The sequence below is a fragment of the Stegostoma tigrinum genome, chromosome 7 (genome assembly GCF_030684315.1).
Source record: "Stegostoma tigrinum isolate sSteTig4 chromosome 7, sSteTig4.hap1, whole genome shotgun sequence".
Classification (NCBI taxonomy): domain Eukaryota; kingdom Metazoa; phylum Chordata; class Chondrichthyes; order Orectolobiformes; family Stegostomatidae; genus Stegostoma; species Stegostoma tigrinum.
Window position 1 is genome coordinate 3,126,264 of NC_081360.1, and position 16,696 is coordinate 3,142,959.

The 16,696-nt window shown below is 44.0% G+C and overlaps 1 protein-coding gene across 2 annotated transcripts; it reads right to left on the reverse strand.

The window, feature by feature from the left end:
• Positions 1-1,413: 1,413 nt before the first annotated feature.
• LOC125454266 (zinc finger protein 585B-like) lies at positions 1,414-6,268 on the reverse strand. 2 transcript variants are annotated; one of them, XM_048534864.2, is made up of 2 exons: positions 6,035-6,268; positions 1,414-4,852 (listed from the first exon to the last, which is right to left on the reverse strand). In XM_048534864.2, the coding sequence occupies exon 2, from the start codon at positions 4,789-4,791 to the stop codon at positions 3,343-3,345; it is 1,449 nt and encodes a 482-aa protein (XP_048390821.1). In that variant the 5' UTR covers positions 4,792-4,852; positions 6,035-6,268; the 3' UTR covers positions 1,414-3,342. The 2 variants fall into 2 exon arrangements, with proteins under 2 accessions (XP_048390821.1, XP_048390820.1); XM_048534863.2 differs by lacking the exon at positions 6,035-6,268 and adding an exon at positions 5,851-5,922.
• Between the last annotated feature and the right edge of the window lie 10,428 nt (positions 6,269-16,696).

Genomic DNA, 16,696 nt, shown 5'->3' on the forward strand with positions numbered 1-16,696 from the left:
ACTGGTGAATTCTATGTTCACGCCATCAGTCTGTAGGCTCCTGAGGTGGAATATGAGGAGAAGGGTCCCGACCTGAAATGTCAACTTTCCTACTCCTCTGATGCTGCCTGACCTGCTGTGTTCCTCCACTCCCACACTGTGTCAACTCTGACTCCAGCATGTGCAGTTCTTGCTGTCTCCATACTTGCCTTAAAGTGCTGTGAATCTGTGGAATTCACTACACCAACTATTTGGATTCAATGATTCTCTATGAAATAGGGTGGATGCCAGCACACTGAGCAAATTTAATGAAGAGATACAGATTTTTAATTTGTAATGGGTTGAAGGGTGATAGAGAGTGGACAGTAAAATCCAGCTGAGGTTGATCTGAGCTCAGTCACCATCATATTAAATGGTAGAGCAGGCTCAAATGGCTGAACTGAATCCTCTTGCTCTCGATGCTTATGTTTTTATGTTAAGCGATTGCGAAGCTAAACCCGAAAATCAGCACTTTCACTGAAAGTGACTTTGGAAAAAAGCAGGATAGTCGGATAGAATAGGATTCCAAACTTAGACGATGAGAAAGTGTGGAAGATAGTGATTTATACTTTTAGACTGAGGTCTATGCTCACAGTGTCCAGAGTAATCTGTTCTGAACATCTTTCTTGCCTTTTGTTAATTCCTATCCCTCCCTTGAACAGTTACTGGGGATTAAGAATGATTTTCTTTCACTCTAGTGTTGTGGGTTCAGGGTGTGTTCAATTAAATAGGTCAATATGGGTTTCACAATCTGTGATATTGGTGAGGCGGGTGGTATTTTCTGAGAGAGTGGCTGGGACGCACAGGTTTTCGTGTGCCCCTCCCTTTTTTAATACGTATTCTTGATCCAGGGTTGTTTTTTGATGACGTTGCCCAGTGAATGAAAAATGAGGCGCCACAGATAGAGGACATAGATAGATAGAAAAATGAGGACACCCTAGGAATTGGGTTCAGGGAAGTGAAAGTAGGTCAAATGGACAAGAATAGCATTGACCAGGCATGACAGAGATAGGGCAGATACGGAGAATGATATGAATTGGGGTTCAAACAAGAACTTTAGAGGCAGTTGGCCTTGTGATCTCAGGGAAGGGAGGGTGTGGCAAAGGTAAATGATCATGGGGTCTGACTAAGTGACAAATCCATCAGCTCCTCATTTGTTAGCCTGGAGAATGAAGGAAATGGAGAATGCCCTTCAACTTGGAACAGGAATGGACCATTCATCACCTGAGCCTGCTCCACCTTTCCCTTAAATCATGGCTGATCATTTATTTCCTACCATATTCCCATTTCCCATTATGTCATTCACCTCCAGGAACCTATTGCTTTATGACTGAACATCCTCAATGACTGACCTTCCATGAAGGTCAGGGTCGAGAATTCCAAAAAGAATTCCATCGGAGTGAAAAGGTCCTCCTCACTCTGGTCTTAAATGGCCTAACCCCTTATTCTGAGACAATCTCCCCCTGGTTCTAGACTCAACACCCAAGGGACAATTCCAATCAACACCTATACTGTCAGGATCTTTGAAGTTTCAATGAGTTCATTATTTATTCTCCAAATTATGTGCTCCCAATTGACGGTAATACTGCACAAGTCAAATTTCAGAGTGATACGTTTTACTTTTGAAATTTAGTTAGGATGATGATCAGTCACAGGATATATTCATACGAGGCTGCCAATGTTCTTTCACTAAAACAGCACAAGCTCATTGCACTAAACAGAAAACAAGCCCTGTATTTATGTGACAATTTTGAAAGACCTTAATGTAAACAGCTATTGAATCAATTTTCCCAGCAATATCCATTACAAATGCTCAATCTCAGTGAAGTATTGCTCCTATCATTTGTTATTCATTCATGTGATGTGGCTGTTGTTGGTTCTGCTAGCATTTATTACCCAACTATAATTGCCTAAGAGAAAGTGGTAGGGGAGCTGTCTTCTTGAATGTTTGCTGTCCATGGGGTGTTGGGGCAGTGCTATTACAAACAGAATTCCATATTCTTGACAGAGTGATGGTGAAAAAAGGTGATTTTGTTCCAAATCACAGTGCAGTGTGCGTTGACAGAAGTTATATTAAGTGTTATTCCCATTCATTCACTGTCTCTAGCTTTGTCTGTGTTCAAGGTCATGAGAAGGTTGTTTTGCAGGAGCCTTGATAAATTACTGTAGTGCATCTTGTAGATGGCACATATTTCTGCAACTGTGCAGAAGGAATGAATGTTGGAGCTGTTGGTTGGGGTGCTCATCCAGCAGGCTTTTGCATTTCACATACCTAAGCAATTTTTACAGTCCACGTTTCTGTTTCCGATGAGCTTCTATAATCTTCATTTTTTTCTCCTTTCATCAATTTTTGGGCCATCCTTTGTTGGGTTACAAATTATCCCCAAATTCCTAATTTATTGGATTCTTTTGCAAACTTACAAACCACTTCCTTAGCTCCAATGTAACCTATCAGTCCTTTTGTCAACCATAGCTGATTTAATTTCAGATGATTTAATGCATATTTCTGTCTTCAAGAAAAACATAATTGTGCTAAATCATGCAATATTTATTCAAATACTTGCTACTACCTGTGTACTTTCAAGTCATTTTGTGTATTTTGCCAATTCTTTTCAGCCAACTTGGCACTCCATAGTTTCCACTGTTAATATTGAGACTGTAATTCCAGAATGAACTACATCACTTTCAAACTTGATTAAAATTCTACATTACGGTAACTATTTAACAAAGGCTCCTTGACAGAAACGTTATTAATGATCCTTTTCTTTACATAATACTCCATTTAAAACCTAAATCAGAAATGCTTCAGTTAAAAACTGCATAAAATCACTTTACACAACGTTTGTGCTGAATCGGTTCACGCAGCATGTATGGGAATTGAAGTTATCTACTATTACTGTATTACAAATATTACGTGGACATCTAGTGTCTACCTTACATTTAAAAGGAATTGTTTGGGATATTAAAATAGATTCAGTAGTATATGTGTTCAAGAAAATTCCAAATAATTATTTTACCTATACGATTATCACCTAAAGCTGGGCTAGATGTTTTAACATGTTTATAATCTGGATGTAATTAACAGCAAATTACAGCTCTGGAAATCATCCATGGACTTGCTGCGGTCTCGGCAGGTGAGCCGTGAGGTGGGATTTCTGAGTGAATCCTTCCCCACATTCACAGTACATAAGTGGGCTCTCTCCAATGTAAACTCACTGGTGACAGTCAGTTGAGATGATCATCTGTACCCAAACCAACAGTCTCTCATCGGTGTGACCACTGTTCATTAAGTAACAGTTCCGCAGAGCTTTTAAAACACTTCCCTCAGTCTGGACATATAAAAGGCTTCTCATCGGAGTGAACACGTTGATGGCGTATCAAATCCCAGGATCTTGCATAGCACTTTCCACAGTCTGCACACTTAAAAGGTCTCTCCCCAGTGTGAACTCGCTGGTGTGTCAGGAGGTGGATTTTCTGAGTAAATCCCTTCCCACACATGGAGCAGGTGAACGGTCTCTCTCCGGTGTGAGTGCGCTGGTGTACAGTGAGACGAGATGACCATCTGAACCCTGTCCCACAATGAGAGCACCTGAATGGTCTATCATCGGTGTGAACACTTTGGTGTAACTTCAGCTCCTCAGAGCTTTTATAACTCCTCCCACAGTCTGGACATTTGAAAGGTCTCTCTTCAGTGTGAGCTTGCTGGTGTGCCTTGAGCTGGGATGATGCACGAAATCCCTTTCCACACTCAGTGCATGTGAATGACCTCTCTCCAGAATGAACTCGCTGATGCTTCAACAGGGTGGAGAACTGAATGAATACCTGCCCACATTCAGAGCAGATGAATGACCTCTCCCCAGTGTGAAGACGCTGGTGTAGAGTAAGTTGAGATGATCTCTTGAACCCATTTCCACAGTGAGAGCACCTGAATGGTCTCTCGTCAGTGTGAACACGGTGATGGACGATCAGCTCCCTTGAACCTTTAAAGCACTTCCCACACTCTGAACATTTGTAAGGTCTCTCGTCAGTGTGAACACGTTGATGGGACTGCAGATAGTGTGAACTTTTAAAGTATTTTCCACAGTCTGTACATTTAAAAGGTCTTTCCTCAGTATGAACCTGCTGGTGTGATTTGAGGTGGGATGACTGAGTGAATCCAATTCCACATTCAGTGCAGGTGAATGGCCTCTCCCCAGTGTGTATGCGCTGATGAACAATGAGTTGAGATGACCACTTGAAGCCAGCCCCACAGTCAGAGCACCTGAATCGTCTCTCCTCAGTGTGAACACGCCGATGGGACATCAACTCACTGGAACTTTTATAACATTTCCCACACTCTGGACATTTAAAAGGTCTTTCTTCAGTGTGAACACGCCGATGGGACATCAAATCACTGGAGCTTTTATAGCACTTCTCACACTCTGGACATTTAAAAGGTCTCTCCTCACTGTGAACTCGCTTGTGTTTCAGCAGGGTGGATAACTGAGCAAATCCCCTCCCACAAAGGGAGCAGATGAACGGTCTCTCCCCAGTGTGAACACGTTGGTGAACTTCCAGCGCAGAGCGGCAACTGAATCCTTTCTCACAGTTCCCGCACTTCCATGGTATCTCTCCAGTGTGACTGCATTTGTGGTTCTTGAGGACGGTTGATTGGCTGAAGCTTTTTCTGCACACAGAACATGTGTATCTGTTCTCCCCACAGTGAATGGTGCTTTCTTCTTCTATGTTTAAAATCTGTTGGCAGTCGGGTTGTGATAAATTGGGTGACTCCATCAGATCAAGGTGTGATGCTTGGTTTCAATATCCTGACTTCAAATCCTCGTCTTTGCATACCCTATTAATTGATTTAAACAGAAAAGTGGAATGAGAGGAAAGCCGCAAAGACATAAATTCAGGCTGTGACATTATACTGAGTGAACTGGGAAATATGTAGGGCTAGCATTTTGGACAAGACACCATGAAAGCTGCTGGATTGTCATAGAAACTGAACTGAGGCGATCAGGTGTGCTCTGAGCCTGTTCAAGACAGTAGGACCTTTATGATGCAGCGTGAGAGAGGAGAGAGAGAGAGAGAGACATGGGGATGAAGTTAGATAGCTGGGGGCAAAGGAAGGGGACCCTACGTAAACTTGTCCAGAAATTTTACAGGATTTTCACTAGCTCAAAGATTCACAGTAGCAGATCTGTGTAAATGCCATTACAACCATGTTACCCTCCGAGACGAACCGTCCTGACCAGTTTGACATCCAATAATGGAGGAACAGAGACTCCTTCGGTCAGCTATTCGCCAGTGTCTTTAGTCCTTGTTACAAACTCCATTCCCCACCCGCCGACTGAATCTTTCTCCCTGGGAACTGTCTAGCGCTGAAACACTATTCAGGACTTTGGTGCCATATTTCATCCCAAACTATGAATCGAATCACATGTCCATATCATCAGTAAAACCACCGATTTCGCCTCAGTCTTAGCTGATCTGCTTCTCATCAATTCTAACGCCTCCCAAATTCACCCTCCTTGTAATTGAGATCATCCCCGACACTGCCAGTCTCCTAACGGACACCAACTCTTGCTGAGCAAGCCTCAGCGACATCACATATTGTCCCACAGAACGGTTGCGCAGCGCTCTGTTCCACTTTGACCTTATAAAGATGGCGCCCCAAAGCCCGCGCTCCGTTTTCTCGAAAAAATGGCGGCCGTAAACCTGGGCCTCCTCCCTGAACAAAGACCACGATCACTGAATGGTCTTATTCAGGATTTGCGACCTACACAAGGTGCTTACGAAGTGTCTCTGCTCCGTTCTCCTATGGAAGTTCTAACACAAAAGTCTCCTTACCTCCCCGTTCTGGCGCCGATCACAGCTGCCAGAAAAACCTACTCCATGTCTCCCAGTCCCGATAACTGTGACACTGCGCATGTCCCACATACAAACCAAACTGCGCTTGTGTCTGAGCCTGCCGTTGGATGCACAGCGAACATTCATATCCGCATTCGATTTGGGGTAAACAGACTGCCATTACCTGGTAACTTGGAACGAAGTTTCTTGCTCGATTTGTGTAAATCAATTCGAAATACGTAAGTAATCGTAATCTGCATCTCAACTGTTTCTTAAAATTTATTTCTAGGACGGATTTAATGCTCTACGATGTAGTGAGAATGATCGGAACTTGTAAAACTTCTCGCTTCCCTTTTTGACTGGTCCTGAAGCGTTCACACCCCGTCAGTCCCTGGCCCCATCTCTCGTCTAATCTGGTCGGAAACCAGACAGCAGCTCGGTTCTCCAGTTCCGCCCCTTCCTCCCATAGGCTAAGTTTAGTTCAGACGCTACTCCGCACCAGAAATATATAAAAGGGAGAACGCGGCAATCCTCCCAAACAAAGGAATGGTGACACCGTGTTGGTGTCCCTACTCTTAGACGGAGAGGTCTGGGTTCAGTTCCTAGTTCCTACCTGCTGCAGGACTGTGTAATAATATCGCTACGCTGAACATGAATTATGAAAAACAAGAGAAGTCAAGAGAGAGATAATAGGAGCTGCAGATGCTGGAGAATCGGAGATAACAAGCTGTGGAGCTGGATGAACACAGCAGGCCAAGCAGCAGTTGATGGAGCGGTGGGGGGAGGGGAAGTTTTGAAGCTTGTGAAATCCACATTGATACCATTGGGCTGCAGGGTTCCCAAGTGGAATATGAGTTGCTATTCCTGCAACCTTCAAGTGGCATCGTTGTGGCACTGCTGGAGGCCCTGGATGGACATGTCGTCTGAGGAATGGGATGAGGAGTTGAAATGGCTCGCAATTGGGAGGTGCAGCTGTTTATTGCGAACCGAGCATAGGTGCTCTGCAAAATGGTCCCCAAGCCTCTGCTTGGTTTCAGTGCGGATTTCACAAGCTTCAAAATCTCCCCTCCCCCACCGCATCCCAAAACCAGACCAGCTCGTCCCCACCTCCCTAACCTGTTCTTCCTCTCATCCATCCCCTCCTCCCACCTCAAGCTGCTACCTACCTACCATTTCCTACCTACTAACCTCATCCCATCCCATTGACCTGTCTGTCCTCCCTAGACTGAACTATCTCCTCCCTACTTCCCCAACAAAACACACCTTTACCGGCTCCATCCCACCTCTTTAACATGTCTGTCTCCTCTCCACCCATCTACTCCTCAATCCATCTTCTATCTGCCTCTCACTTTTTATTTCAGAACCCTCCTCACCTCCCCCATTTCTGATGAAGGGTCTAGGCTCCAAACGTCAGTTTTCCTACTCCAAAGATGCTGTTTGGCCATCCAGCTCCACACCTTGTTATCTCAAAGTCAAGGGAGATTTGGCTGACTGCAGGAGGCAGAGGTTGGGGATGATTGGGTCTTTTGTCTGATGGCAGTAGCTGATTAACAATAATCCGTAGAGGCCACTGTTGGGACCACAACCATTCACGTTAAACATTAATGGTCTGGATGAAGGAACTGAGGGGCATTAGGCAAAGACATGGCAGATGAAATTAAATGTGAAAGAAGTGTGAGGTTTAGCACTTTGGCTGGAAGAATAGAGGCTCAGATCATTTTTTAAATGGGGAAAGACTTCCCAATTCTAGCACAAAGGCACTTTGGAGTCTGAGTTTAAGATTCTCTAAAGGTTAACAAGTAAGTTCGGTTAACAGTTACAAAAGCAAATGTGATGGTAGCATTTTTTTTTCAAGAGGGCTAGACAGAATAGCAGAGATATTCAGCTAAGGCTGTATAATGCTCTGGTCAGATTGTATTAGGGGTATTCTGAGCATTTTTAGGAATTTTGGGACTAGTATGTAGAGAAGGATGTGTTGGCATTGGAGAATTACAAGATCATCCCAGTTATAAAGGGCTTTTCATAGGTGGAATAGTTAGAGTCATAGTGTCATTGACCTGTACAGCACTGAAACAGACCCTTTTGTCCAAGTTGTCAACATTGACCAGGTATCTTAAAATAATCTAGTCCCATTTTCCAGCATTTAGCCCATGCTTCTCTAAACCCTTCCTCTTCATATTCCCATCAGGTGCCTTTTAAATGTTGCAATTTTATCAGCCTCCACTACTTCCTCTGGCGGCTCATTCCATGTTCGTACCACCCTCTGCATGAAGAGGCTGACCCTTAGGTGCCCTTTTATCTTTCCTCTCACATCTTAAACCTATGCCCTCCAGTGTTGAACTCTACTAAACTGGGAGAAAGACCTTGAATATTCGTATTCTCTATCCTCTCCTGATCTTATAAACCTCTGTAAGGTCACCCCTCAACCTCTAAGCTGCAGGGAGAATAGCCCCAGCCTATCTAGCCCCTCTCAAGCTCAAGCCCTCCAGACCGGGCAAAATCTGTGTAAATCTGTTGTGGTTGGTTGGCTTGTTCATTGTTGGTTCATTGTTCTGCAGGTGTTTCATTACCCTGTTGGGTAATATCATCAGTACAGCCTCCAATGAAGTGCTTTTGTGTTTTCCTGCCTGTCATTTAAACTCTGGTGTCTGTTGAGCTGGATTACCTCACTTCTGGTTTTCCTTCACAATGGAGTGTATATTTAGGTCTAGCTCTGTGTTCGTTGATGGCTTTCTTAGTAGAGAACCAGGCCTCTAGGACTTCCTGTGCTTGTCTCTGCTTAACTTGTCCCAGGATCTTGGTGTTGTCCCAATTGAACTGGTGGTTTTCCTTATTGATGTGGATGGAGATGAGTGAGTACTGGTTGTGTTTTTTTGTTGCCAGTTGATGTTAGTGTACTGCTGTGATTAATTTCCTTCCTGTTTCTCCAGTGTAATTTTTGTCACAGTCTTTGCAAGGAATCTTGTATATGACAGTGGTCCTGTCCATAGTGGGTAGTGGGTCTTTGGTTCTGGTGAGCAGTTGGCATAGGGTTGATGTGGGTTTGTGCACTGTTCTGATACCCAGTGATGGTAGGTGTCTTGTGGTCAGTTCAGATGTGTTCTTGATATAAGGTAGCCTGTTTAAGTAATGTTCTGAAGCAACTTTGTTTAATAATAGAACATGGAACATGGAACATAGAAAAGTACAGCACAGTACAGGCCCTTCGGCCCACGATATTGTGCCGTGGAATAATCCTAATCCAAATAAAATATCCTAACCTACATTCCCCTCAATTCACTGCTGTCCATGTGCATGTCCAGCAGTCACTTAAATGTCACTAATGACTCTGTTTCCACAACTTCCACTGGCAAAGTATTCCATGCGCTCACAACTCTCTGGGTGAAGAACCTCCCTCTGATGTCTCTATACTTTCCTCCTAACACCTTGAAACTATGACCCCTCGTGGCAGTCAATCCTGCCCTGGGGAAAAGTCTCTGGCTAATGACTCTATCCATGCCTCTCATTACCTGTACACCTCGATCAGGTCACCTCTCTTCCTCTTTCTCTCCAGAGAGAAAAGTCCGAGCTCAGTCAACTTCTCCTCGTAAAACAAGCCCTGCAGTCCAGGCAGCATCCTGGTAAACCTCCTTTGCACCCTCTCCAAAGCCTCCACATCTTTCCTATAATAGGGCGACCAGAACTGAACACAATATTCCAAGTGTGGTCTCACCAGGGTTTTGTAGAGCTGCAGCTCTTAAACTCGATCCCCCTGTTAATGAAAGCCAAAACACCATATGCTTTCTTAACAACCTTATCCACTTGGGTGGCAACTTTGAGGGAGCTAAACCAAGATCCCGCTGTTCCTCCACACCGCCGAGAATCCTGCCTTTAATCCTTTATTCAGCATTTAAGTTTGACCTTCCAAAATGCATCACGTCACATTTATCCAGGTTGAACTCCATCTACCATTTCTCAGCCCAGCTCTGCATTCTGTCAATGTCTCGCTGAAGCCTGCAATAGCCCTCGATACTATCAACGGCACCTCCAACCTTGGTCATCAGCAAACATACTAACCCACCCCTCAACCTCCTCATCCAAGTCATTTATAAAAACTACAAAGAGCAGAGGGCCAAGAACAGAGCCCTGTGGGACACCACTCAGCACTGACTTCCAGGCAGAATACTTATCACTCTCTGCCTCCTGTCAGCCAACCAATTCTGAATCCAGACAGCCAAATCACCCTGTATCCCATTCCTCCTGACTTTAGGAATAAGCCTGCCGTGGGAAGCCTGATCAAATGCTTTGCTGAAGTCCATGTACACCACATCCACTGCTCGACCCTCGTCAATCTGTCTCGTGACTTCCTCAAAGAACTCAATAAGATTTGTAAGGCATGACCTGCCCCTCACAAAGCCATGCTGACTCCCTTTAATCACACTATGCTTTTCCAAATAGTCATAAATCCTATCCCTCAGAATTCTTTCCAAAACCTTGCTGACCACAGACGTAAGACTGACTGATCTGTAATTTCCAGAGATTTCCCTATTCCCTTTCTTAAAAAGAGGAACAACATTTGCCTCCCTCCAATCTTCTGGTACAACTCCCATGGAGAGTAAGGAAGCAAAGATCTTCGCCAGCGGCTTAGGAACCTCCATTCTCGCTTCACGGAGCAACCTCAGGTAAATCTGGTCTGGCCCAGGGGACTTATCAATCTTAATGTTTTCCAAAATTTCCAGCACATCAACTTCCTCAATCTTGATCTGTTCAAGCCTGTTTTCCTGCTCCTCAAAGTTCTCATTCACAACAAGGTCCCTTTCCTTCGTGAAAACCAAAGCAAAAAACTCATTCAGGGCTTCCCCTATCTGCTCAGACTCCACACACAAGTTCCCTACACTATCCCTGATCGGCCCTACCTTCTCCCTGATCATTCTCTTGTTCCTCACTTATGAGTAAAATGCCTTTGGGTTCTCCCTAATCCTTCCTGCCAACCTTTTTTGTGCCCCCTCCTGGCCCCCCTCATTCCACTTTTGAGCTCCTTCCGAGCAAGCCTGTAATCCCCTAAAGCTGTGCTAGACCCTTGCTTCCTCCACCCGATGTACGCTGCCTTTTTCTTTTTGACAAGAAGCACCTCGGTACCCGTCATCCAAGGCTCCTTAATCTTACCCCTTCTTACCTGTCTCAGAGGAACAAATTTATACATCACTCGCAACAACTGCTTCTTAAACAGCCTCCACATGTCTGCTGTGCCCTTTCTGTGGAACAATTGCTCCCAATCTGTACTTCCCAATACCCTGGTAACTGCTCCTTTCCCTCTCCATGGCTATGGTAAATGTGAGGCTGTTGTGGTCACTGTCGCCAAAGTGTTTTCCCACCGTGAGATCTGACACCAGTCCTGCCTCATTGCCGAGCACCAAATTCAAAATGGCCTACCCCCCATCGGCTTGTCCACATACTAAGAAAGGAAACCCTCCTGAAGACACTTAACAAAAACGGCTCCATCCAAACCATCTGCACTAAGGAGGTTCCAATCAATATTGGGAAAGTTCAAGTCACTCATAACAACAACGCTGCTACGTTTGCACTTTTCAACAATCTGCCGGCCTATGAGTTCTTCGATCTCCGTACTGCTATTTGGGGGTCTGTAGAAAACCCCCAATGAGGTGACTGCTCCCTTGCTGTTCCTAACTTCCACCCATACTGACTCAGTCGATAAACCTTCCTCGGCAACCTCAGCCCATACCACCTCAGTAGCCGTGTCCTCATCAAAAGTTCTTTCAGCCACCGTTATACTGTCCTTGACCAACAAAGCCACACCTCCCCCTCTTTTACCACCTTTCCTGACCTTAATGAAAGATCTAAACCCTGGAACCTGCAACATCCATTCCTGACCCTGCTCTATCCATGTCTCTGAAATGGCCACAACATCGAAGTCCCAGGTACCTATCCAAGCTGCAAGCTTAATGATGAAGGTCTTTGAATACTTGGAAGGGGTACCCCTCATCCATAGTTTTGGTTGGATTAGCGGAAGGGCCATGCTTTCAAATCTTTGCAACACCGCTTCAGCTATTAATCCGGGGATAGTTTATCTCATGGGTATCATTTGATGTTACTGCCCTAGTCACAACGATAGACATACTACTAGCAAGAGAAACACTGGCAACACAATAAAAACAAGAACAGGACCCTAGTGACACTATCTCCACGATAACATGTTGAAGCTATTGGACCTATGCCTCACCAACCACATCACCTCTAATGACCAAACATATGAACAGATCAACAGGACACCCAAGGGATCACCTATCTCTGGACTAATAGTTGAAGCTGTGATGCAGAGACTTGAAAGCGTGGCCCTTCCACTAATTCAAACAAGTCTATGGATACACTACATGGACGACACATTCGTCATTATTGACAGACCAAACTAGAGGAGACACACAAACTAATAAACACCATCATCAGGATCAGATTCACCAAAGAAGAGGGAAAAAATAAACAGCTCCCATTTCTGGACATCATGGTGGAACTCAGGATCAATGGGGAATTGCTAACAAAGGTACACAAGAAAGCCACACACACTGACCAAGAACTGAATTTCAACAGCCTAACACACACAAACAAAATTGTGAGAGCGTTTTTTAATTGGATAACAACACACTGCAGCAGCACAGAACTATGCCAAAAAGAAGAGGAGTACCCCTTCCAAGCATTCAAAGACAATGGATACCTGAAAAATTGGGTCAGAAGATGCCTATTACATGAATGACACCATGGAGATGCTACATACCCTGAGACATTCATCACGCTACCTTACATCAAGAACACATCTGAATTGACCACAAGATTCCTACGACTACTGGACACCAGAATAGCACATAAACCCACATCAGCCCTATGTCAACTGCTCACCAGAACCCAAGACCCCCTACCCACTATGGACAGGATCAATGTCACATACAAGATTCCCTGCAAAGACTGTGATAAATAGGAAGGCAATTAACCACAAGAGTACATTAATGTCAATCGGCAACAAAAAGACACAACCAATGCTCATCTCCATCCACATGGATAAGGAAACCCACCAATTTGATTGGGACAACGCCAGGATCCTGGGACAGGCGAAGCAGAGATAAGCACGGGAATTCCTTCAGGCCTGGTTCTCCAGTATGAAAGCCATCAATAAACTCATAGAGCTGGACCCCATAAAAGCTCCATTGCGCAGGAAAACCAGAAGTGAGGTAATCCAGTTCAACAGACACCAGAGTTTAAATAACAGGCAGGAAAACACAATAGCGCTTCAGAAAAGACTGCACTGATGATGTTACCCACAAGGGTAATGAAACATCTGCAGAATGACAAACCAGCTCGGCAAGCCAACCAACCACAACATCCACAGCCTGAGCTACAAATCTTCTCTAAAACCTTAGAGATCATTGTAAATCCTCTCTGTTCTGCACTCGTTTAAGTGAAACAGTATTCCAGCAGTGGCCTAACCACCTTAGGACTCTGGGTCTGTATTTGATGGAGTTTGGAAGGATATTGGTTGAGTGGAGAATAGAGTTTAGAGTGGATAATCTTACTGAAATGTAGAGGACAAAGTGGACGTGGAGAAAATTTTTCTGAGCAGGAGAGACTCGAAGCTGAGGATAGAGCCTCAGCCTGAAAGAACACATTATAACTAAGAGGTGATATCTTCAGCTAGAGGGACTGATTGTCTGACTGAGTGATAAATAAATTCCATGAGAACATCGCACTTGTTAGAGTTGAGAAGGGAGGTGGTATCAGACTCTGGTCAGACTACATTTGGAATATTGAGAGCAGTTTTGTGCCTCCATTCTAAGGAATGCTGTGTTGGCATTGGAGGTTTACAAGATTAATCACAGTGATGAAGGGCTTGTCATATGAGGAGGCATTGCAGACTTTGCATCTGTACTCAGTGGAGTTTAGAATTAGTGAGAATCCCATTGAAATATAGAGGCTACAGAGGCACCTGGATAGAGTGGATGTGGAAAATATGTTTCCACAAGTAGGACAGACTGGAATCCCAGGGTACGACTTCAGAGTGAATAATGTCAATTTTAGAACTGAGATAAGGAATTTCGTCAGCCTGAGGGTAGTGAATCTGTGGAACTCTGTGTCACGGAAGTCTGTGGATGCCACGTCATTGAGTGTTTTTAAGAAAGACTTTTTTTGTTGGTAAGGGGATCACTGGCTAACGGGGAGAAGGCAGGAGAATGGGGTTAAGAAACAAACTAGCCATGTCTGTGGGGTGGAGCTGTCTTGATGGACCAAATGGCCTAATTATGCTCTGAAATATTATGACCTTATCATCTGCACACTCAGTTTCATTTGAAAAACCAAAAATGGGGAAAGGCATAGCAGCAAAGTAGTAAATTCATTGTCATTGTTTGAGATTGAACTTTTCAGAATGAACGCTTCCCAACACCACAAGAACTACACCTCTCCCTCTGCACTGAACATTCCTTCAACCAGTCATCCACCAATAGCTCCAGCCTGGACTGATATTCAGCATTGTCTTATTTTGTGGTCTGCATTCCTATTCAGGCAGGAGCAGACTTAGGCAGCAGAGCTGGGTTCTGATTCAACTATCAGCTCTATTGAGACAAAGTCAGTCGATATAAAAACAAAGTTGCTGGGAAAGCTCAGCATATCTGGCAGCATCTGTGAAGGAGAAAAACAGTTAATGTGTCGGATCCAGTGACCCTTCCTCAGAACCCTTCTGAGGAACGGTCACCGGACCTGAAATATTAACTCTGATATTTTTTTCTTCACAGATGCTGCCAGACCTGCTGAGCTTTGCCAGCAACTTTGTTTTTGTTTCTGATTTACAGCATCTGCAGTTCTTTCGGTTTTCACAAAGTCAGTAGATGTTTATGTGTGGTCACGCAAACAATAGTGATAAACTGAGACAGTAGTTTACTTGGGTTATATTGCTTATGCCAATAACTAGATAGCATAGCTCTAAAAAAGGACTTCTAGTAGCTTTTTCAGCCTCAGTCTTCATGCTCTTTCTCTCTTGCATCTCCATCTTCTGATTCTGGTTACTCTCCACAGCATAGACATTTTAATTTTTAAAAAATCCTTGTTCTTATCTGAATAACCCTGTCCTGTGCCCAGTTATGGTTCATATGAACAACACTCGCCTCACTTAACCACATAATGTTCTGCATTTTTGTTATTATTCTGTGTTCCTGTTTCTCAGTGCTATTTGTTGTCTTTCATTTTTACCACCATGTCACTGTTTGCTGATAAAGCACGTTCAATAGTTACCTTTATTTTTTAGCTGTAGGAAGCCTTTTCAAACCCGACTTAAAATTCCAGGATCTCCAACTTGGTTTAATTCTGATCTATTTTCTAAGGTTTTTTTTAAACCAACTGTACCGCAAATGCAAGATTCTAATGACAATCTATGTTAGCTTCTAATAATCAAATTAAATATTAAAACTTATCTTGGTGTCAACTTCACAAAATTGCACATGAAGCCAGTGAAAGAGGGAGCTGGCCCTAGAGTTGTGAGAACGGACAAGGATTGGAAGTAATGGCAATCCTTACATTACACCTGTCTATCTAAAAAGGAAACTGAATATTTTTGTCAAACTCCTCCCCTGCATAACAAGCACACGCATTTGATCAATTACAGTTTGCAGTCTAGATGTTTCAAAATTGCTTCTACTGGTGTACCTGTAGGATGCAGCAGAGGCAGAGATGATCTTCTCAAATTCCTGTTCTCACTGCTCAGATGATTTTGGCCTTCATCCAGACTTTCAGAGCCGCAGTGGGTTGCAGTAAAGACTGTTTCACTATCCTCATGCAGGCCTAGATACAGCAATTGTAGCACAGCATGTTGTGGTGGATTGTAGAAGTGCTTTGTTTGGTACTCCCTCAGTTTGGGATGAAAATAGTGAGAAGAGGGAGTTTTGTACAGAGTTACCACTTCCTTGTTCCCCCCTCCTGAAGCAGCATCTCATCACAGCCCAAAAATCTACCTCAGACCTGTTTGGTGGAATTCATTGTTGTTTTGTAAGTCCACAGCTACAAGATCTGTCATCCTGTTTAGGACAGCAGAAATCTCCTGCAGTGCTGTGGTCATGGCTTGCACGCACCATTGCAGTGCAATGCTTCAGGCATCATGATGCATCCATAATTTCTGTGACAGACAGCTTCTGGAACCTCTTCTGTCGTTTAGAACCTATGTGCTCCCTGTAGTCCTTCAAGTCCCTTTTCTATGTTCCTTTCCCGACCCACCCAATGATTGGAGCTGCCGAAGACACTAACCTCTTCAATTCCCTCCTTAATCCTCTCTGTCCTCATGTAAGATTTATCTTAAAATTAATCTCTTTAATTTTTTAAATTCATTCACGGGATGAGGGCATCAGTGGCCAGGCAGCATTCATTGCACATCCCTAATTGACAGTTAAGAGTCAAGCAGATTGCTGTGGGTGTGAAGTCACATGTAGACCTCAAAGACATCAGTGAAGTAGATGGGCTTTTCCTGACAATCGATTCATGGTCCGTGGTGGGATTTGAACCCAGGTCCACAAAACATTGAGATAACAAGGTGTAGAGCTGGATGAACACAGCAGGCCAAGTAGCAGAGGAGCTGGAAGTCTGGGCTTCTGGATCAACGGTCCAGCGATAATACCACGAAGCCATCCATCATCCGTGAAGCACCTTAGTAGATTTGAGAATGTGAAAGATTCCACAGAATTCAATTAGTTGTTCTTATAGAGTCGTAGAGTGATACAACACGAAACAGACCTTTCAGTCCAACTAGTCCATGCTGACCATAATTCCAAACTAAAGTAGTCCTGCCTGCCTCCTGCACTCGGCCATATCCCTCCAA